The 23594-nt window shown below is 45.9% G+C and overlaps 1 protein-coding gene across 9 annotated transcripts in view; it reads right to left on the bottom strand.

The window, feature by feature from the left end:
• Positions 1–23594, bottom strand: part of NCOR2 (nuclear receptor corepressor 2) — a 395163-nt gene that overhangs the window by 226213 nt on the left and 145356 nt on the right. For all 9 annotated transcript variants that reach the window (XM_054006074.1, XM_054006082.1, XM_054006083.1 and 6 more), the window contains exon 4: positions 21791–21971. In XM_054006074.1, the coding sequence (XP_053862049.1) occupies positions 21791–21971 (181 nt within the window). The remainder of the gene's footprint in view (positions 1–21790; positions 21972–23594) is intronic.

Raw genomic sequence — 23594 nt, 5'->3', positions numbered from 1 at the left:
CCGACTTGGGACCATCAAACTACACTCCCTTTGGTCTCAGGGCTGCCTTCTAGTGATGGGCAGACGTGGTTATTACTAAACCGCAGTAACTATACCAGTAACATAGTAGGAAGGGGGTGGGTGAAAAAGGCATCTGAAGAACTGTACAGTAACTGTAAATGGTCCCTTAATAATACACCCCCAAAAAAGGAGTCGATTAGCAACTACATTAACATTCCCAAGCAAAACTAATCAGAATATTTAAGTAATTTAAAACTCTGGGATCTAAGGATTACATGGGTTTTTCCTCAGTTCCCACACACAACGGCATGTGAAGACAGCAGCAGAGGATAAAAAAAAAATCATTCATAGGATTTTAAATAGTAAATATTCTCATGGGAATTAATGAAGCAGGAGACTCGGCAGCTGTATAAGAGACAGCATTGATTTTTTTTTTAAACATATATAACTTTTTGAGAAGACCCGGGAAATTCCATTCCCTATAACCCTGCCGAATTCCATGTAGCCAGAGCACAAAATATCCCAATAATTTTTTAGCTTGCACAAAACTAGGTCAAGAAACTTCCCCAATGTTTCAAACAGCTTGAAGCAATTTAATTGCAAAATAAGTAACAAATGCTGACCGTCCCTCCCCCATCTCCATCAACTGATTTATGAGGGTGGTAAACCCTTCCAGTTCGTGTTCTGGTTAAATGCACTAACTGAAGCATAGTATCTGGTCTTGCAAAACTTGTTTGTGTTCAAAGAAGCCATTCCACGTTATTACAGTTAACAGATGCCGCCTCCGGGCTCTCTAAGATTCCAGAAGAATACAGAAGCAGCAATGAACAATGCAGGTATGCTTCAAAGCAGCTCAGAACAATGACCAAAACCTGAAAGACTTACATAAAACTCCCATTGAACTCATGGGTCTTATACTAACCAATGGATGTTTTGCCTATCTCATTACCTCCTTGCATTTCCCACTAGTAGATAATAATTGTATTGCTGTCACACATTCCCCCAGTGAGATCATACAAGTTACGAATACTCAGCTACTGAACGATTTATTATAGATGGGCTGGTAGTGGCACCTATTATTAAGGGGGTTGTCAGACCCTTTGCATTATAAAGACCCTGTTTTCAGCTGCTCATAACTTTGCCAAAATTTTAACCATTTGGGTTGAAATGTTTAGTGCTGGGTCTGCCTCAGGGTGATTTTTCATTTTATTTTATTTTTATAAGTTTCAGCCAAAACAGTTCAGCCATTTCCAAAAACGAGGTTAGGGAAATGTGTGTTGGTTTGCAATGTTTAAAAAAATTCTGGCAACTTTTTCCATGAGACGCTTCAGCACCTCCATGCTTTGGAGCAGGGACTTGAAATTTGGCAGGGGTGGCCTTTGTGTCAGGCGTGTGCCTTTTGCTGTTCCTGTGAAAACCTGTCCACATTTGGCTGAGGCTGGGAAAAAAAAACAAAAAAAAACAAAAAAAAAAAACCACAGTTTTCACATGCACAATAGACTTCTTAGAATTCAGCAGCTAACAGCTCTGAAGATTCCATCCGCACTGAACATACTTTATCCCCTCATAGCTCCTACATGTGACCAGACTGCACACGCTCCAGTCTCCAACAGAATGATTGAGCTGGTTCCATCCCAGGGCTATCGGGGCTCCGAAAGACTTTCCCTAGAATTGCTGCTCCTGGTCAGGTTTGGGTCCAGACACCTGAGCTGAAAACAGGGAGTCTTAGGGTATGTGTACACTACCCCGCCGGATCGGCGGGCAGCAATTGATCCAGCGGGGATTGATTTATTGCGTCTAGTCTAGACGCAATAAGTCGGCCCCCGAGCGCTCTCCTGTCGACTCCTGCACTCCACTGCTGCAAGAGGCGCAGGCGGAGTCGACGGGGGAGTGGCAGCAGTCGACTCACTGCGGTGAAGACACCACGGTAAGTCGATCTAAGTACGTTGACTTCAGCTACGTTATTCACATAGCTGAAGTTGCGTAACTCAGATCGATCCCCACCCACCCCCAGTGTAGACCAGCGCTTAGAGAGACAAGGTGGGTGAGACAATATCTTTTACTGAACCAACTTCTGTTGGTGAGAGATAAGTTTTCAAGGAGCCTAGTCTCTCCTGTGCGCTCACTGACAAACCCCAGTCCCAGACAACCTGCAGGAGAAAGCCACTGGACTCAAATGCAGTCCCAAAATTAATGGACACTTTTTGACCTTACTATCTCTGTTCTTTGGCTCCTCATCTGTAAAATGGGGATATCACCACCCTGTCCCCCATCACCTCATCTGTGTGCTGTGGAGATAAATTATGCACTCAGATACTATAGTGACGAGTGCCGTAGAAAAGCTCATGAGGAAATTAAGAATTCTGCATTCAGATCGGGGTCTGAATAGTGTACAGTTAATGAGACCTAGGGTCACACACTGAACAACGAGGATAAAACAAAATATTGAATTGCTGCTCATTCATTGAGCTCTGTCCATCCTGTGCACTAAATGAGGCACAGATCCTGTTGAAAAAAACAGTATGTGTAATTAAAGACTATCGTGATGCTTATGCACAAGGAGGCTGAATTAAGATTGCACAGACAACCTTAATTCTGTCATTTCCTAGCTTTTCAGTGCTTGACTTTGCAACACTGACATTCATTTAATGTAGATTTTGGTGTGTAAATGTCCTTTCACCTGCCCTGAAGGCACACAAAAGCAAAAATAAACAACATAAGTGAGCTCCCTTTTTCTGATCACGTACAAATTCAACCCTAAATGCTACACCATCTGCTTCACAGAGCAAGAATTGCTTGGGTAACAAGCTGGGCTTCTGTTAGCCTCATAAGGAAGTCAGTTACAGTACCACTTACATAATCACACCCTGCACCAATGAATGCAAGGTGATGGCAAAGGGAGACCAATCTCTTCCTTCTATTTTTAGCACAAACAAACAGGCTTCTACTTTTTTTCAGCATTTGCATGTCTAGCTTCCTCTCCTCTGTGGCTGACGTCTTTAGATGAACAGTTTGCTAAGTCTCCCTCTCTCTCTTTCAACACACACACTAAGGCCTGGTCTACACTGGGGGGTGGGGGGGATGTTGATGTAAGATACGCAACTTCAGCTACAGTAATAGCGTAGCTGAAGTCGACTAATCTTATTTCAACTTACCTCCCATCCTCACGGCGCGGGATCGACCGCCACGGCTCCCCCGTTGACTCCACTACCGCCGCTCACCTGGTGGAGTTCCGGAGTCGACAGGAGCGTGTTCGGGGATCAACATATCGTGTCTAGATGAGACATGATATATAGATCCCCGATAGATAGATCGCTACCTACCGATCCAGCGGGTAGTCTGGACATACCCTTACTTCACTACCATAAAGCTACATCTGAGGTTTATGTTTCCTTGATTGCAAACGCTTGCCACTGCTACAAAGTAAAGCCCAGAGTACAAAGGAAAAAATAAGACCCTAAGTAAAACAGACCCCTGGTTCTAAGCACACGAATTGCTCTTTTGGTTTATTGGATGCAAAGAGGGACAAGAGGGGCATTTTCAGATGTGGGAAACCATCTGAGTATGACAAAATCCTGCATTTGGAGGCTCAAAAATGGAACTTGGGGGGAGTAAATGTTCTGTTTAGGTTTACAAAGGCCAATTTGAGCATGCAGAAGTAGAATCTGGCAGTCCCACTGAGTTACCCATGTTTGAAAATTTGTCCCACAAAAAGTGACTTCCTGCACTTGACAGAAACTAGCCTTCACAGACAGGGATTGCTCAGCAATAACTGCAATGCAACTCTCTCTTGGGTGGAAGAGAGTATCTGCCAGCAAAGCTACAAAAGAGGTGTTTGTCTGCTGCCTTTTAAAAGGATCAAACAGTGAAGAATAAAAACTTCAACTGAAATTACAGGGTGAATTTAGGGAGGCAAAATTTAACTATCCAATTTGGAATTTGACCAGAGCAGCTCAGTTAACATCCCACCACTTCCCAAAAGAACCATGGGATCTTTAACGACCACAGCTGTAGCTCTCTAGAGAGACCGACATGTGGCAGCTGACACATGGGAACACATCACAGTATTCTTCAGTATTTCCTACAGCGGGGGACCCCTTGAAGCAGATTCCGACTGGTTCCAACTGGGGCTTACTGGAGAACTGGCATCAGCTGTTCTATTGGATTGTAATGTTAGCTCACTTATCTTCTCTGGGCATATTTGTGTTTATAGTAAATACACTTTTGTTTAAAGAAAAGTCTCCATGCACATTTAAACAGGATTTTATTATCAACAGAAGAAAAATTATTTTGCGGCCATCAACATAACCTGCCTTTACCTTCAGGGCTCAGGACCCATCAATGCTTATGAATTCATAAGGTATCATATGCCACTTGGAAGATCTGATCAATATTATTTCTGATATATTTCCTACTACTACCACCCTTTCCTCTCCATAATTACATTCATTCTACAATCAAGTCTGTTACCAGTAACGTTACCTACTTATCAGCTGCCTCAAAGCCCAGGTCGACACTAGCGGTGGGGTCGACCTAAGATACACAACTTCAGCTACGCGAATAGCGTAGCTGAAGTCGGCGTATCTTAGGTCGACTTACCTGGCCGTGAGGACGGCAGCGAGTCGACCGCTGCCGCTCCCCCGTCAACTCCGCTTCCGCCTCTCGCGAGCTGGAGTTCCGGAGTCGACGGGGAACGCGATCGATTTTATCGCGTCTACACTAGACGCGATAATTTACCCCCGATAGATTGATCACTACCCGCCGATCCAGCGGGTAGTGAAGACCTGCCCTAAGAAATGTCATGAGTAACTGGAAGAATACATGAAAGTTAGTCTTTACTGAGTGGCTATGGGGAAAAAAACAGCCAGAAGAAGAAGGAAAAAAAAAAAGACTTAAGAAAGCAAACCAGAGACCTCATCCTGCAACTCTCTTCCTCACTCACTCACATAATCCCCACTCACCAACAACAGCATGATGATGGCTCAAAACCGCAGTCGCTTTCACTGGAACTTGAAAACCTCCACAGCTCTCTCAGAACTATCTAAATATGGGCAATATGCTTCCCCAGAATCATGTCAGTGTCACACATGACCTCTTTCCACCCCCTTCACTCCTTCGTACTCTTCCGTCTCTTATTACTGTAATTACTTTATGTAAATAAATAAAAATTCTGAGCAACCCCTCCAAACACAGATGTAAGTCATGGGGATTCCTTGGGGGATACTGCTACCTCAGAACTTCAAAGCCTTTTTACTTTTCCCACAGCAGCTCTGTTTCTTGAGTCATTTGTAAACAGCCTAGACAAACCACACAGGAATATACAATAGGGGACAGCCTTGCACCGATCATAGGGACTTGAATAACTCCTACTAACATCTACTACAAGCAGAATTCTCACAGATGTAGCCATCATTAAGCCATAGATCTCATTCCCACCCTGGTCCACGCAAAACACCACTTTGGAGTGATAAACCACTGCTCATCAGAGAATCTCCAAGTGAATCAAACAGCTCAGCTTCAGCACCCATGCAAGGGAAGTACAGAATTAGGGATAATTGGGAAATCATATTTCTCCCATTATTCCCAGGAAAATAGATTTGAAAATTGCCATCAAAAATTTCTGCATTTTAATCAAAAAGCAAAGTTTGGAAACCCCTCCCCCACCCTTTTCCCCCCCCCCCTTCCCTCCCAGTTTTCAGAAATCAGAATCCAAACATACTTCAGTTATTGGGGTTTTTTTTTTCCCAAGTGAAAGCCCCAACATTTTCTGTTGGGAACAGAAATTTTTCATGCACATTTCCACTTCGTCAAACAAGCCTCTTTCCATCAAATAAGCCGCCTGCATTAAATACAATTTTCAGGCAGGTAAACTGAGGCATCACACACATTTGGAAGAAATATCAAACCTCTCTTTGGAACAAAGCCTCTGACTTGCTTAAAGTCACACAACAAATCTGTGGCAGAGGCAGAAACTGAACCCAATTGCTCTGATTGCCACTAACACCATAGCATCTAATATAAAGAGTTCAGATCACTGGCTTAATTAACATCCAAACAAAGGGGTCCGGGAATATATATTGGTGTGAAATTTAAGGGATGACTCATAAATAAAAACTTTTTAAAACTAAGGCCTAAAATGCAAAGCAGCAGTGAAAGTCATTTTACGCATTTCGCCTGGGATTTTAAAGACACCTAAGGGACTTAGATACCCAAATTCCTTTGCAAGTCAATGGCATTTGGACACCTAACTCACTAAAACTCCTTTGAATATCCTAGTTTCAATCCAGTACTTCTTACCAGCCTTAAATGCAATAAATATACAAGAGTGATTTTATTAATATCTTGTCAATGTCATTTAGCATACAGATGCTTTCTAGTAATTAGAGCAGGAGGCCCAAAGTCAGAAGAGACTTGGTTCCATTCTATATGCATCCGAAGAAGTGGGCTGTAGTCCACGAAAGCTTATGCTCTAATAAATTTGTTAGTCTCTAAGGTGCCACAAGTACTCCTGTTCTTTTTTTTTGGTTCTATTTCTGATTCTCCCACTGATTTACCGGCTGGTGTGCAAATCACTTAGCCTCTGTTCCCCCGTGTGTACAACTGGAAATTCTAGGACTCTATGAAAATGTGTCTAATATAAATACTCCAAAGATTTAAACAAAAGCTAATAGGAGTACAAAAGGTGATCATCATCATAATTCTTAATTTAAATGAAAACAGCTTTTTTTGCTCGTGGCTACAGACCTTCTCCCCCAAACACAATGGTAGGGTGCTAGAGCACGAAAACCTGGAAGAGAAACTGACCAGAATGAGCTGTCACTGATCCAGAGAAGTAAAATGAAATAATAAACCAATAGCAAGTAATAGTTTCAAAAGCACCAAAGTGACACAGGAGCCTAAATCCCATTAACCTTCAATGAGACTTAGAGTAACATTTTTAAAACATTCCTAAGTCTCATGGAAAGTCAATGGAATTTAGGCTCCTAAGTCAGTTAAGGTGTTTTTGAAAGATTTACCGAGGACAAGCTAAGGGCTAGTCGACACTGCCACGCTACATCAGCACAGCTGCACCAATGCCGCTGCACCACTGTAGCGCATCTGGTGAAGACACGCGATGCCCACGGGAGAGCCCTTTCCCATGGCACCTCAACGAGAGGCGGAAGCTATGTCAACGGGAGAGCATCTCACACCAGCACAGCACGGTGCAGACACCACTTTAAGTCAATGTAACTTACGTTGCTGGCGGGGGGAGGGAGGGCGCTTTTTCACACCCCGGAGCAACGCAAGTTACATCGACTTGAGCGGTAGTATAGACAAGCCCTAAGAAAAGAAAATGAGGTTTTTAGAATTCCTTCACTGTTACCAATCTGTCCTGGATTTTAAGACGGAAGCTATGGTGATAGCACCTAACTTTTCTCTCTATTGCAATAACACAAAGATAGAAGGGTGCTTTTTTTAAAATGAAATTAGAAGACTGAAGAAGAGCTCTGTGGAGCTCAAGAGTTTGTCTCTTTCACCAACAGAAGTTGGTCTGATAAAAAAATATGACCTCACCCACCTTGTGTCTCTCATATCCTGGACCAACACGGCTACAACCACACTCACTTAAATCTGGCCGCCCTTTAAGTGAAAGCTGGCTGGCCACATGCTATGGAATACACTGTTCTAAAACACGTGCATGTGACATTACAAAGACAATGTGTTCACTAAAACAATGGCAACCCACAGGACACGGCCGCACCCAGCTGCAGCTGTTGCCTCCTTCCACTCCTCCAAGATATCCATCAACAGCCCTAGAAATCATTCTTTACGTGTAAAACATACAGTACTGCAATGAGTCCAAACACTGCAGAGTACATGAGAGTTACTCGTGTTCTGGGATATTCACGTGGAATGCCATTGTATCATATTACGCCAAGAATGCCCGATCAGGACCAGGACAGAATCCTGGGAAGGGCATTACACTCAACAGCCTCCGGTCTCATTTTATGTTAACTAACGAGCATGCCCTACGTGACTGTAGCAGTCACACTCTGCCAACCAAGCACCACTGGTGTTCTAACATGACCATCAGCAGCACTATCAATCACTGTCAGCACGAGGCTGTACTCAATGGTTTATTGTTCTAATAACTGTGTAGACACATGGAAGGGCTACTTAAATGTTTGCTGTTGATTTCTGAGGTCACTTTCTTCTTGCTTGCTGGCAGGATCACCAGGGCTCCGCCCACCCTGACCCCCTGGCTCAGAAGGTAGGAGGGAAGCGATGTTCAGATTTAAAGGAGCCCTTGGCTCCTATGCACTGCAGGCCTGTGGGCGAACGAGCTGGCCTGTTTTAATGCATTAATTGTGCTGCCACTGAAATCAAAGGGAGTTTTGCCATTTCCTGTACATTTGGGCCCCAATAGCCTTCATTCACCTGCTATATCACTGGCGATTTTTCATTAAATAATGAAACTCAAATGGTTACTGGTTTTGATACAAACACCAACCAAACCAGCCCTCCTTGCTCTTAAATTTGTGCACCGCGACAAATCTGGGCAGAACTGTGAAAAACCAGTTAATATTCAGCAGGAAATGGACTTTGCTCAGTTCCAGACACCATCCTTGTGACTGCCCCCAAACCAGCCTCCTGTACCAACGACTGCCTTCACTCATGACATTACAGAGACATACTGCCTCTTTAATCAGCATGCTTCCACATCCGCCAGTCAGCAGGTCACCTAAGGTAAAGGCTTGGAAAAGCAGGTCAGCTCTTCAACAACCTACTGCAAGTCCTCAGAATTTTTCCCAAACCAGCTAGACGTGCCTAACATGCTATCCGGATTTTCACAGCAACCCCCCTGGGGAAATCCTTCATGTGCTGGGTTTGACAGACTGATTGTTGCTTTTGCATTGATTTCTTTTGGAGGAAGCCAACAACCCTCGGCTTTAGAAACCCTCCCGAATGCCCCGCGTTACATTCAGCCCTTGTCCAGACTTCACAGCGTGCTCAGAAAAAATATTATTTTGCTGTCAGTTGAAAGACCAAATGCTGCCAAATGGCCTCCAGATCAAAAGACTTCTAAGGGCTAAGGGGAAAAGCAGAATCTCAGTCTGCTAATGACTGCAAAAAGTAGGACGCACTGAAAATGCAAACCAACGTCCACTCCATTTCAGCAGCAACAAGTGTAAAACACCCCCTAGCTTTCTAGCTAAAGAAGTTTAAAAAACCCACAGATCCTTTAACGAGGATAAGCTTGCAAACGAATTTGTTATTATCAGTTAGCAGAGCGGCAGCTTCCCACCAAGGCTGGAATTTCCATCTTGGTTTGGCAGGCGCAGGGCTGTGAAATGATTACTGTGTTTGCCTTTCCTTTGCTGACTATAAAATCCCATTCCACTGCTCTGCCAAGAATGACTGAAGCTAATAAAATTCAGGCATTTGGAAGCAAGCAATAATAAACCTCCCTTTTGGGGTCTTTATGATGAAATTGCCCCACTCCAATCAGAGATTATGCTGCATTCATGAACACTGCTGATGTCTTGAAGTGCACGCATATCGGCTCAAATCAATATTTAGTTTCCCGGAGACTGTGAGCCATTCTTAGTGCAGCTGTAGGAGAGGATCATTCAACTGCAGAGTTACAAGAAGTCTTTGAAAATACTGCTTACAAGGAATTAGACAGAGCAGATTTTTACATTCTGTACTATCTGACACAGTTTTCAGTTACTTCACACTACCAGTTTACACATGCATGAATATTTATACATATTCAACATATATACAGACCTATCTAGCATGTACATGTGTTTATCTATAAACACCTATTCTTTGTTGTAGCTGTTCATTGAAAATTACCAAGATACGTGTGTATGTGTATTATTTTTATATATAAACAAAGACACCACACACACAGCTTTAAAGGATTGAAAGCCCACATTAATAGCATCCATAAAATGTTTCGATATATTTATTTGTGAGCTGTAGCTGTGATTGACCGAGTGTGAGCTAGAGTGTATGTATGATATATACGCAGTCTTGAAAAACATATGACAAAGGCCACCTATTCATCGTTTCTGTACCCTGTTCTGCCCTGGTTAGCCACATCACCAGTACAAAGACAGCCTGATTTGCACAACACAACAGGCTTTTCTAAGTGTCCACTGGGAGGACGGTGTCCATGTGACAGAGATACAAAGCAGAGCCCATCAAAGCTCACCCTCAGTTAATGGAGTAGGGAAGCATGAAAGTGAGGCACTTCCCCTGTCAGAGCAGCAATCGGAGAAGCAGGCTGAAAAGCAAACCTAGAAAGTGTAAGAGGGTAAGTGGTGAAGTGCTCCAGTACAGTGGTCTGAGGATAAAGCCACGGCAGGTGACCATCATAACGGGATGTTAATTGTGCAGCGGGAGGCCAGAACTGGGAAGCCCATGGGGAAGTGGTTGGGGATTAGAGTGCTGCAAGCATAGAGTAAAGCAGATCTCCCATCTTCTGTGCTGCGGGGCTTGCTACAAAAAGAACCATGCGGTGACATGATACACGAATGGCAAAGAACACGGCCAGAAGAGCGTTCCTTAGACACAGCTGACAGGCTCCCGGTTCATTCCTCTCTGCTACAGTTTTCATTTCCCAAACATGCCAAAATAGCAATAAAAGGGGATGACAAATTAGAGTGAAGCCAACAGCCAGGCTGAGAGGTGATCCCATTCACTGATGCACAGGCGGGGTGGCTCCTTCATGCGCTCCAGGTGGGAGTCAGCGACAAGACTGCCCACTCAACTCGGCACATTTTATTTTGGTGTCTGCCACTTGTTTCCCTGCGATAGGGCTGCTGGGAGAAACGCTCCTTGTTCTAATGGCAACTTTACGGTGATTTGTTCTGGGAGAACATTCTACCAGGCCCAAGTTTAAAGTAGTGCCGTAGAACCTCAGAGTTACGAACACGCCGGGAACAGAGGTTGTTCAGAACTCTGAAATGTTTAGAATTCTGAACAAGACATTAGGGATGTTCTTCCAAAAGTTTTCAACTCAACACGACTTGATACTGCTTTGAAACTTTACTACGCAGAAGAAAAATGCTGCTCTCTCTTTATTTTTTAGTAGTACATGTTTAACACAGTACTGTACTGTATTGCTTTTTTTTTTGGGGGGGGGGGGTGTCTCTGCTGCTGCTTGATTGTGTGCTTCCGGTTTCAAATGAGGTGTGTGTGGTTGGTCAGTTCGTAACTCTGGTGTTCGTAAATCTGAGGTTCTACTGTAGCCATTCCTAGATCACATAAAATAGTAACAGTAAATATGGTACAGGCAGAAAACATACCCAGGCATGAAAGATGATATGTCAAGATGGAGTTCTGAGAGTCTCCGGTATCAGTTTGAGCTGTGGCCACTCCTGGTCAGGTGTGCTAATCCCCTGGGCTCAGATTACATCAGGGAAGGAAGCCAAAATCTGGTTTACACATTGCTACCTGTCTCCAGTCAAACAGTCTCCTGTATTATATGGATTGAATAAATGAGCAATCTAGCCCTGCATCTGGTGGCCAATACCCAAAGCGTCAGGGACCTACCTAAAAACAGGCCAGAGGAATTTGCATACATTGCGATAACTGGATATTGTGTATGTGTAGCACCGCCCTCTGCTGGATTGACTAGGGACTGCCCACCTAGTTCTCTCAGGCTAATGGCTCACCCTTTAGCTCCACTTGCAGCAACCTGGAGCAGAAAGATCTAAGTTCTATTCCTGCTGCCATCATGAAGCTGCAAGTGGCCATGGAGCGACACCCGTAAAACCCTAGGTGGCTGCTGATTTGTTACAATTACAGTATGCCGGCATCCCGAGGAGGACATTAGTCACCTGTCCTATTATGGAGTTTTGTCAACTTCACCCCAGTATCCCCCTACCCAAATTAACTATGTTTATATCCAGACTCTTCTAGATCGGCGTCTGCTGCTCCAAAGAGGCAACAAAACATGCAATAACATACTTGCCTAACCACCTAGCTCCATCACTATCCCAGAGCTTTAACAGGGCACAGAACAGTTGTTTTATTAAAGGTTATAATTCTGATTTCAGTTTGCAGCAGGGTAAACCAGGTGCCCCTCCACCCCGTCCCGTCCCTGAAATCAGTGTAGTTAACAGGAGTACAAGTGGCTAAGTGAGAGCAGAATGAGGCTGAGTGCATCCCAAAGTGCTTTACATTACTGAGTTAGTTACAACAGGGCAATCACCTCTCCTTTGTCTGGGCGGAAATTCAGACGGTTATCGATGGGTTTGGCACCGGATTTACACCTGTGGAATGGAGAGCAGACTAGGGGCTTGGCTATACTTGAAACTCCAAAGGCGCTGCCACAGGAGCGCTCCCGCGGCAGCGCTTTGAAGTGCGAGTGTGGTCGTGGCGCCAGCGCTGGGAGAGAGCTCTCCCAACACTGCAGGTACTCCACCTCCCCAAGGGGATTAGCTTACAGTGCTGAGAGCGCGGCTCCCAGTGCCGGGGCACTGTTTACACCGGTGCTTTACAGCGCTGTAACTTGCTGCGCTCCGGGGGGTGTTTTTTCACACCCCGAGCGAGAAAGTTGCAGCGCTGTAAAGGGCCAGTGTAGCCATAGCCTCCGGCCCCCATTAGTACAGCAACTGTGAGGGTAAATTAAACTGCCCTGGTGGGCTCTGCAGTAACTCTCAAGCAGCCTTGAATGTAAAACCTGCGGGGAGATAATGGCCTTAGGAACACAGATACTACGGTGATGAGCTGATATAAGAAGCTGTATAGAGCAGAACTGGGGTTTTGCCCCTGGGATCTTTAACTCCCACACAGACATGCCACAAAAGGAGGGCAGAAGGCCATTAGGTTGAACATATCAGCAGGACAGCACCTCTGACAGGACCTGGGCCAGCCTTAGCTACTGCTAAAGCAATAAGTGCTTGGGACCCCAGTCCTTCGGCACCCCACAACTGACCCTCCTGCCCCCTCTGTCCGTAGGATGGTAGATGGAGGAACCTCCTCCACCCAAGACCTCTCCTTCCCTTCTGCCAGCAGAAACAGATTGAGAGAAGAGGCGGCAACTCAGGGGCTGCTTCTTTCCTCACTTGCCCCCGCCCCAACTCCTATTTCTGTTTGGAGATCATGAAATCACAAGGCTGGTTCCAGCCTCAGCCCTGAACCCCGGGAGAGACCCCTAGATTGTCACTCTGAATCCTCTGTTGGAAAAGAGGTGCTGAGAGCTAGCATTAGGTCTTTAGCCAGCGACTGAACAAGCAAAAGGCTCGGCAGCTTGTCCTCAAACGACCCTCATACAGCACGTAGCAGCATTCCAGCAGTGTCCATTAGCCTCTGATTCCCCCCCACACCCAATGCTCTCTCAGCCGGCAAAGCATTTGATCACAGAACAAGGCAACGTTCGTTCTCTGGCTAAGAAATAATCAAACAGCTTCCACGTTAAAAAAGCAGATTTGGATCGAAAAAGCAAAGCATGGGGTATTTTTGAGTATTATTCAACCAGGCCTGTGGCACCGGAGAGCCCCTCTTTTGTTCTCGTCACTTGGGGTGCCGTTAAGAGACAAGCCGCTATGAAGTGCTATGAGGTGAAGTCACTAAGCTTCAGCAAGGGATGTCACTGCATTAAATATGAACGTGCAGAGGACAGCTGCCGTTCTCTGCTAAACCCAGCTCTGTCTTTCCTTTCCTCAACCAGAGTAAGCGAACAGCACTGACAATTACACAATCCCCTCTGCTATATTCCAGCTGCTATGACGGAAAGGATTCAGTGTGGAATACACACGCCAGCCCAGTGTGCAAAATGCATCCAGCCTGAGTCACACCAAACGCGGACTTCTTTCGGGACACGCACACAAATGCTGCACAGTAACACGTGTGGACTCAGTATGGTATCACCACTGTGTGTTATTCGTTTCCAGCAACGCCCACAGTGCGCTAGGTGCTGTACAAACCCAAAGGGGGCACCACCCTGGAACAAAGACAGAACAAACTGGTCGAGAGGGGAGGGGAAGGTGTCCAGATAGTGGCCATCACTAGACATATGTGCATGGGAAAGAGAATTCCAAATTAGCTTATACTGCTTCATGGTCTTTACTAACCATACCCTGTACAGGGGACGGGAGCACTTCTCCCATCACTGACCTGCAGCAACATTCCATATGTTAATCCGGTAGAGCATGAAGAAAGCCTACATAACAGCTCGGGAGAAGTGGAGTATGCCAGATGACTGTGAAACTTCTGGAGGAGTTGAAGAAGGTAAAATGTCCCTGCCTTCATTGCACTAGGGCAAACGCAAAATGATGCCATGTGCACTTTTGGGTTGTTAATTACCATAAACGCAAAGAACCTTTTCTTAAAAAAGAAAAATTGCACTCCAACTCAGCAGTGTTGGAAATGAAAATACCCCCCGTCCCCCCAAAAAACCCACTCTGCTGGGGCCTTATTGGCACTCTGGGAACAAAACCACCTCCCAAGTCACTCTCAGAGCTTGGGGGGGGGGGGGGGGGAGTGTCAGCAAATCATAAGCCAAAAAATGCATTTTCCAGGCTGAATGCGGCAAACAGTTTCAGACAGAAAAAGATTGGGAGGGGGGATTGGAAAGGGTCTTGACATTTTCTAAACAAACCATTCAACATTTCATTTCAAAACGAAATTTAATTGTCAAACAATGTTCAAAATGTGCGTACGGTTTTTTTTTTGTTTGGTTTTGGGCAGAAAAACCAAATAAATAAATAAATAAATAAGTCAGTCAGTTTTGGTTCCAAACTACCCTGTTTGTTGTTGTTTGCCTCTAGCCACCACTACTCTGGGTCTTCCCTAAAAGATCCCCATCCAACTACTAACCCAGCCTAAACCTGTTTAGTGTATGAGAATTTCAGTGCTTAAGCGAGCTCGTCATTAAGGAGCCAGATTTCAAAAGCCTTGTGGCTACCATACATCTACATATATAAAATCACACATGTATCTGCAGCACACACAGCTTGTAACATTTCCCTTCAGAAGCAGAAAATCTAGCAATATTTCTTCCAATTACAGAGGCACAGTGTATGAAGTTAAAGGGTTTTCTTTCACCCCAAGCGGATTAGGTGAGATGTCACACTATACAAACCTTGTAATATTGATTGAACAGAACAGAAAGGTCTAATTATGTAAACGATGAGGCAGGTTCCCAAAAAGCAGCCAACCTTAACATATATCTCTTTTCCACAGTTATGGTTTGAAAGGCAATTTAAATGGTTGTTTTCAGCGTCAATCACCATAAATGAGCAGAAGGAAGTGAGAAATAAAAACCTGCATTCCAGGCACAAATTTCCAGGTGAATAATTCCCTGATGGAGTTTCTCATTGCGTTGGCATCTTTAACCCTACTCGACATGATTCATGGCTCTCTTGACAGGGCTGTCTTTTGGATGACAAGTTAAACCAAAGTCCTGATTATGTGTAGTCATTAAAGACCACGGATAGCACTTTTTGCCATGTCAGGGTGCTAACCCCAGTGTCCTTGGCAAGTTCCAGCTCGGGTATTTACATTCTGCCTGACTACAGTTTGAATTGGACACAATATTCTTTTTTGACTTTCTCTCCCCCGTGTTTGTACAGTGCATGCTATTGACAAATGAGCCTACGCATTTGACCCACAATAATTGCGTTGTGGTGGTGGCTCAAACAATTCCTGTCCGTGCAACTTAATGGGTATTTTCCACAACCACAGCAAGCCACACACACACACACACGCACACACAGGTCAGCACATGCAAAAGCAGGTGAAGGATGAAATATGTAGCAGGCCAGAAGCAGCCAAAAGCACTACACCAACACACATGTGTTTGTATTACAATAAAAATTAATCCATCCAGGAGGAGGAAAAAAGAAGAAAGGGGAGAAGACAAGCTAGCCAGCAGTGTTTGCAGTACAAAAACACAAGCAATGCAAACATTTCAGCTTTTAAATATGTCTGGAATGAGACAGAAAGCCAACAAGCCATTCATCTTCCCAGAAATCATTTTGAATCATCTCATTCCTAATCCCAAACCCTTCCTCCACCATCAGCTCTCCCCCACCCAAGAGCGAATCATTTTTATAATCGGATTTTTAACCACACACATAAACAGCCCAAGCAAAAGCCAGGCAGATGGATTAATATGTTGCATGCTGCAGAACCCTCCTACATCTGCTCAACTGCATGTCCTGATGCCACTTTCTAGATTAAACTGATGTGAATAGATGTATCTTTCTTTTTAAGACAGCGCAGAGGCCAGATATATGCTCTCTACTGGGTCTGCCCAAAGATACACCAAGTATAGACACCAAGAGCCAGCTTTGGAAACAGCAATTCTACTCCTCCTTGCCTGCAAAACCTTCAGGGCATGATGCTGTAGGTAACTGGCCTTTCATGGGTCCAGTAAAACCACACCCCAGCACAGTGCCGCCTAGTGCAACAGCGTGTGCTCGGATGGAAAAGCATCATTTGCTGAATCCCCAATACCCGCAGCAGCCTGGGGACTTCCTGCAGGTCTCCCATCCAACTAGTGTCCTGGTATGATCCCAATTAGCATGCAATATCTGACCCGATCACAATCAGACACACAATCCCTTCTGTCGACGGCTGCCATTACCTGTCCTGAACTAAAGGACGGCGTGCATAAGCCAGGAGGCACCACAGTGACCACAGCCTCATTAAAAGAAGTCCTAGTTACTAAGCTTGGATCTACGTGGTCTAAACAAAATCAGAGAGGGGAAGTCGAAAGTGAGCGGAGGCTCTGGGTACAAGTCACAAGCCCAGTGGCTACAGAAAGGCACTTCGGTGATAGTTCCTGTTGTCAGACTTGTTTTATTACTCAGCCATTTTGCACTGTTGTTCCAAAGTAATAAATCAGAAGAGGGCCTTGGGTTTTAATGCAGCTCTCTCCAAACATGGCTTTCTGGGGCCATTCCCACAACCTGGACCCCTTACCAACAAGCGGATGGAGCAGAGGTGTCACCTCACTTTTCCTCATGAATTCAAAGGCAGGCCATGGGGCTCAGCGAGTTTCTGAATGCCCCGCTCCTCCTACGCATCCTGCCTGAATGCCGCAGCTTTCCGAGTTCAAAGAGCTGTGGCGTCCACACCCCCTTGGGCTGGATTACTCAATTAGGGATTATGCTTCTGCCAGTCACCTCCTAGCCAACTGGGGCCTCTGCCAAGGTCAACACAAGTTCCAGCCAGTTTCATTAATAGCGGTGAGACCCAGCCCACTGGAAACTCTGAGAGGTTAATCCCAGAAACAGATGAACGTTCCCATAACAAAGCCATGAAGAAAAAAAACAGAACAGAAAACACAGCTGGTAGTTTACCAACTAACCGTTCCGACTAGCTGCATTAGCAAGTTCAGGGCAGGTTGCAGACCTGCCCTGCATACAAGCCCTAACCACACTCCTGACATCTCACCTGAATCTCTAGCTGGGCCCTAGCGTGGGCGAGCAGTTAGTGGGTGAGAGGTCACTGGAGTTTGAGATTTATGGACAGCTGAGCCTGTAGGGGTCACTAACCTTGAATTTCAGTTACTTCTAAACCCACGGCCGCCTCTCACAGAGGAAGGGAAAGATTTATTTGAGGAAGTCTAGCTCGGAGTGGCACTGCCAAGACACCGCACAATGGAAGAGAAATGAATAGGAAAACACAGGAAACAGGACTATTGAATGCCTTAGAAGAGGTCTTTAATCCCTTGCAGGGCTGCATTCAAAGCATTAGTTAATGGGCTACTGCCTTTTCCATTGTAAACCCTGTTTTCCAGGAATTTATTGTGACCTGGTCTCGGGAACGTGCAGTCAGAGTGAAACTTGGCAAATCAATTGTTCGCCTGAACGTGTCATTACAAGTTTATTTTATTAGTTTGGTAATTTTAAATATTTTTTTTAAATCTACATCAAATCATAACCCCTTTAGTTCTCAACACTTTGGTTCTGTCAAACCTATGTCTTAGCCTGGGTGCCACCACCTTTTCATAATGCCCCCTCCCCATTATTATTCTAGGAGTTATTGGTCTGAAACAAAAACATTTTATGTACAAAGACAAGCAATAAAAGAACTAGCCAACAATGGAAGTCACAATTCCAAGGGAGCATCTGAGTAATAATAATAATACCACCACCCAGCTCTTCTGTAATGTTTTTTCTTCACTAGATCCCAAAGGAGGCCAGTATTATCTCCAGTTTACAGAGATTCAGCCATGCTGCCTATGTATGTATAATCTATATAGGTACATGAAAATCTCCTCCACCGCTAGGATCAATGCAGAGACTCAAGGCGTGCTGTCTTTCGTCTGCATGGCTGGTGAATACACAGCAACGGAGACATCCGTTCATCTGCACATGAAACACGTGGGGGAGGAGGGAGCAAAGCTAGCAAAGATAAACTTGTAAGAACCAAGGGGAATGATGAATAAGTGTGAACACTAAGGTGGTGCTAAAATAAGCAGTGTGACAGCAAAGGCCAAGTGTCTGCAAGGACAGTGCTAAGCGGGGATTAGCAACAAGGACCCGAGGAGACACATACAATGCGCCATTTCGCAAAGTCACAGTGCTATGTGGGAAAGCTGACAGCATCCACAGAAGGGATCTTCACAGTCACTCATGAAGAAGTCACTGGCAGCAAAAGGAGAGAATCCCAGGCCAGCATGTACAAGAGGTACTCCCTTCAGCCACACACCCAGGCAGAGGGTGGTCATACTAGTGAAGATTTACTTCAGATCAGAAGTCAGTGTAACTCTGCCAGGAGTGGAGAAATATTGCTGAAGATTTAATTAGACGAGCGAGCTGGGGTGCCTATAAGAATGGATTAGAATAACTCCATGAAGGCTAGTAGTTATTTTAGATGTACACTGACACCAGTGAGTGCCAAAGGTGGCCTTTCTTGGTTTAGAACAGGCTGTCTTCTACCCTATTATGGGGGCAAATGGCCTAGATAAACCCAGAGGTCCCATCCAACCTGGTCTATATGGCACTGAAAAGGCATACGATGGATCTTCTGGGATGAAGGGTTCTAGCACCACACCTGTACTAGGCTTTCAAGAGATGTTGGAAGCCCTCACCTCCCCTCCACTTCAGTGGGAGCTGAGGACAATCAGCAATCCATAGTACGGGGTTAAGAGAGATCACTTAATTTCATTTCCTGGGTGATGGAACAAAGAAAATTTTCAAATGGTGATTTCAGGCTCCACTAAGATTCCCACCAGTTTGAAATAGCAGATCCTGTAATTTCAAATCCCTCCAGTAGGAGCATATTTCTCCTGAATTGTATCTCACTGATCTATTTTTTTTAAACAAACACTTGACACTCCCAGAAAATGACCATAAGACGTGTCACAGACCAAGAAGCAACTGCTCTCTCTCTATACTCATTAGCTAAGGCTTCCAAGTGGCTTAGCTTATACATTTCTCTCTGGAAAACATCATAAGAACGGCCAAACTGGTCAGACCAAAGGTCCATCTAGCACAGTACCCTGGCTTCCGACAGAGGCCAATGCCAGGTGCACCAGAGGAAATGAACAGAACAGGGAATCCTCAAGTGATCCATCCCATATCACCCATTCTCAGCTTCTGGCAAACAGAGTCTAGGGACACCATCCCTGTCCATCCTGGCTAATAGCCATTGACGGACCTATTCTCCATGAACTTATCTAGTTATTTTTTGAACCCTGTTATAGTCTTGGCCTTCAAAAGTGTTGACTGAAATAATGTGTAGATAGAGAAGCTTGTGACAGTTTCTCCACAAGAGCTTTTTGCTTTAAACCACATAACCGAAGGGTTTGTTTTCCACCCCATCACAAGATATCTAATCCAGCAGTCAGCTGAACATGTGGTTCCATCCCAATGGTGTTGAAAGAAAAACTCCGGGGTGGTCACAGTACTCCTCATTGATGATGCTTTCTGGAACAGTAGTGGCTGTGGAATGCAAGGGGCTAGGGTGCCCAGGAAGGGTTATTTCAGAGGAAAATACTATCAAGGCTGTAGGGGAGAGATCTGATTCACTTGGGGAAGGTGTCCTAGTCCCACATAGTACTGGTCATTAAGTGCAGACTGCTCTACCCCTTTCCAATGGAGTCTCACTAGTTATACACGAGGTGGGTATTCACCCACGAAAGCTTATGCTCCAATACGTCTGTTAGTCTATAAGGTGCCCCAGGACTCTGTCACTTTTCACTAATTATACAGGGATCTGAGCCATCAGAGCACCGGTTGTATCAGTTTCATTCCAGAGCTTCTCCGCCACCACCAGGGAGGTCCACCATAATAGTCCTCTGGGATCCCTGAACATCCTCATTCTCTCCAGCTTTGCACCCTTCTAGTTGAAACTACATGTCTTTCCCGCTCAGGACGGCTTGATGAGATTCCCCTGGAAGCCGAACAATGCCGTTCTCTTTCTTAGGTGGCATCTCCATTACTGGAGGTTTGCAACCATGGTCGCCCATGCCTCTAGATCAGGAGAAATCACAATGTTCTGGCACTCCCAAGCGGGAAAGCAATTAGCGTGAAACGCACACACGTTACCCCTAGATTTGGATACTTAACCTATTCATTTTCAATGCAACTTGGGTCCAGTTTTATTAATCAACGGGCTCAGAGTCCAAAGAACTCACATCGACAGCCCAGAATTAGATGCACCATAAAAATGAGCTATGGCTCGATCAGGCTAATGCCATCTGTCTGCCAACGCAGAGAGACATGAATCTGGACAGAATTTCAGACTGAGGGAAAAGTCAAATGCTGTTTATCCAAACGCAGCATCAAAACTGATCCAAATAAGCAGGAGTTCACTAAGCTGGGGATTTTTAAATCACAGTTATTACATGGGGAGGCAGTGCCGTTTCAGACAAATGAGTTATTTTGTTAAATGAGGTTCGGATGAGGGAGGCTTCATTGTGTAAGATTATAAAGGGCTGCTCTTCCCGCCGTTCAGTGTGTGTAACTTATTCTCCTTCATCGAGATGACTCAGAAATGTTCACAGCAAGGGAAGTACAACTGTAATGAGGGGAACAGAGCCACCAGCCAGCCCCAGAACACTTCACACACAGCTAGCAAATAGACAGACAGGATGAAAGAAAAAGATCAAGTAAAATTACATCAGAGGGCCCAATATCCAGAGGAGCAGGGCTTCCCAACGCCATGCGGGGTCAAGGGCAGCGTCAAGCTGCTCTAGTGACTGGAATGTCTAACAGCCTAGTAAACGCATGCATATTATACTAGTTACAATGAAAACCTACACCCCTTAGAACAGGGCATCCAGCCCTGACAACATCTAGCAGAATGCTAGAGCCATCAAGGCTGTATTGCATCAAATGGTGCATGGAGCTTTCAAGGAACTACAGAATTACAGGCCCCATAGGTAAGGCTAAGATTATGTCACAGAGGTCACGGATTTTGTGATTTCCAGAGACCTCAGACATTTTCTGCTTCAGCCCAGGGTGGCGGGGCTGGAGCTGTCAGCTGGTGGGGGCCCCCGCAGTTTCCAGCCGCTGCGGGCACCCAATGTTCCCAGCTGCCGCAGGTGCTGGAGCCCCCCGCAGCAGGGCTCAGGCTCTCATCTCCCCGTCAGCCCCTTCTGTCACAGTTATTTTTAGTAAAAACGAGGGACAGGTCACAGGCTTCTGTGAATTTTTGTTTATTGCCCGTGACCTGTCCCTGACCTTCACTAAAAGTAACTGTGATAAAATCTTAATCTTACCCATAGGAAACCTGTAGGAGCCAGACAGTAAAGCAAATGCAATTCCCACAGGCGCCATATAACACATGGTCTGCACCTGCTTAGCGCCCTAAGGCTGTGTGGGGCTCTTTTCCTTACCTTTGAGAGATCTTCCGTCCCTCCCTGCTGATTTTGGTTGAGTAGAGGCGAGTGCCGCATCAGCGAGTCTTGCAGCAGGTCTAGCCGCGGTCGTTTTGTTTCAATGAACTCTATTTCTGACTGTTTGCTCATGTCAGAGAGATAGGAGTGGGGCTCGGCTCTCAGGTGTAACTCCTGCGCCCTGGGGAGAAAGCGAGAGGCAGTTTTAGAGTCACAAGCAGCCATTCTAGCAGGCACGGGGCTCCCGCGTTTCCACATTGAGAATTCCTAAAGGGTTATAACCCGACAAGGGAGGATAAAGTGTTCAACTTGATTTACACTTCCCAGGCAGCTAAAAACCGGTGCTGTTCGGTTTTGTGCCTCACAACACACACCACACCCCTCCCCCACCCTGCAGTAGGCTATCCAGGGAAAAGATGGACTGGCGGGAACGGCACCAAATGGGGATTCAGAAGATCTCGATTCATTTCTCAACTCTGCCAATGACTTCTTGTCTAGTCCTAGACAAATCACTAGATTTCTCTGTCCCTCAGTGGTTTATCTGTAAGTCCCTTTGTTTTCAGTTTTTATTTTATTTAATTTTTCCCAGGAATTTATCAATGTTTATTACTACAATAACAAAAACAGGTAAAAATCGGTGGGAAAAAGATTAATTTTGCAGGGTAAATATCAAGGTTTATTTTGGTGGACAGAAGGATGGGGGAAAGTATTCAGTAGATCAGCATTTCTCAAATTCTGGATCGGGACCCCAAAGTGGTTCGTGACCAGTGTTCCCTCTAATTTTTTACATCCATGTGCGGAATGAATTTTGTTATGTGCATCAATATGAGGGGATATGTGACCTTCATATTGGTGCACATAACAAAATTCATATCGTGGGGGTGGGGCCGAGGGGTTCAGAGTGTTGGAGGATGAGGGCTCTGGCTGGGGGTATAGGCTCTGGGGTAGGGCTGGGGATGAGGAGTTTGGAGTACAGGAGGGGGCTCAGGGCTGTGGCAGAGGGTTGGGGTGCGAGGGGGTGCGGGCTCTGGGGTGGGGCTGAGGGGTTTGTGGGAAAGGAGGGGGCTCAGGGCTGGGGCAGAGAGTTGGGGTTCAGGGTACAGGCTGCCCTGGGGCTGCGGTGGGGAGAAAGGACTCCCCCCAGTCTTCTCTCACCGCAGCAGCTCGGGGTTGGAGGAGAGGCGCCTCTCCCCAGCCATGGCAACTCCGGCACGGCTAGGCAGAGGGAGGGGCTCCTCTTCCCCGGCTCGGACAAGTCCGCACTTCGGCAGGCGGGAAGGGGCTCCTCTCCCTGGTAGCTCCGGCGGACCTAGGCCAGGCTGGGCTGAGGGTGGGGCTCCTCTCCCGCAGCCCTGGTAAGACCAGGGCAGGTCTATGCTGGGGCTGGCGGGGAGGGGTGCCTCTCCCCTGCACGGGGTTTAATAGGCAGCTGCACAGCCATGTAGCTTAGAGGGAACTTAGGTCGTGACCCCCTTTTTAATGGGGTCGCCAGGCCTGGCGTTAGACTTGTTGGGGTCCAGGGCCGAAGCTGGAGCCTGGGGTGGCGGGTCTCAGGTTACAGCCCCCTCGCCTGTGGCTGAAGCCCTGTGGCTTCGGCTTTGGCCCCCGTGCCCGGGGCAATAGGGCTCAGGCTTTGACTTTGGCCCTCCTGTCTGGGGCTGCAGGACTTGCGGGGGCTCAGGCTTTGGTCCCCCCTCCTGGGGTCGTGTAGTAATTTTTGTTGTCAGAAGGGGGTCGCAGTGCAATGAAGTTTGAGAACCCTGCAGTAGATTAATGCTTCGATTAATGGAATTCAATGTGGTTT

This window comes from Malaclemys terrapin, chromosome 16 (assembly GCF_027887155.1).
Source record: "Malaclemys terrapin pileata isolate rMalTer1 chromosome 16, rMalTer1.hap1, whole genome shotgun sequence".
NCBI lineage: Eukaryota > Metazoa > Chordata > Testudines > Emydidae > Malaclemys > Malaclemys terrapin.
The sequence above is the reverse complement of the archived record's forward strand: the minus strand, read 5'-3'. Positions and strand labels throughout refer to the sequence as shown.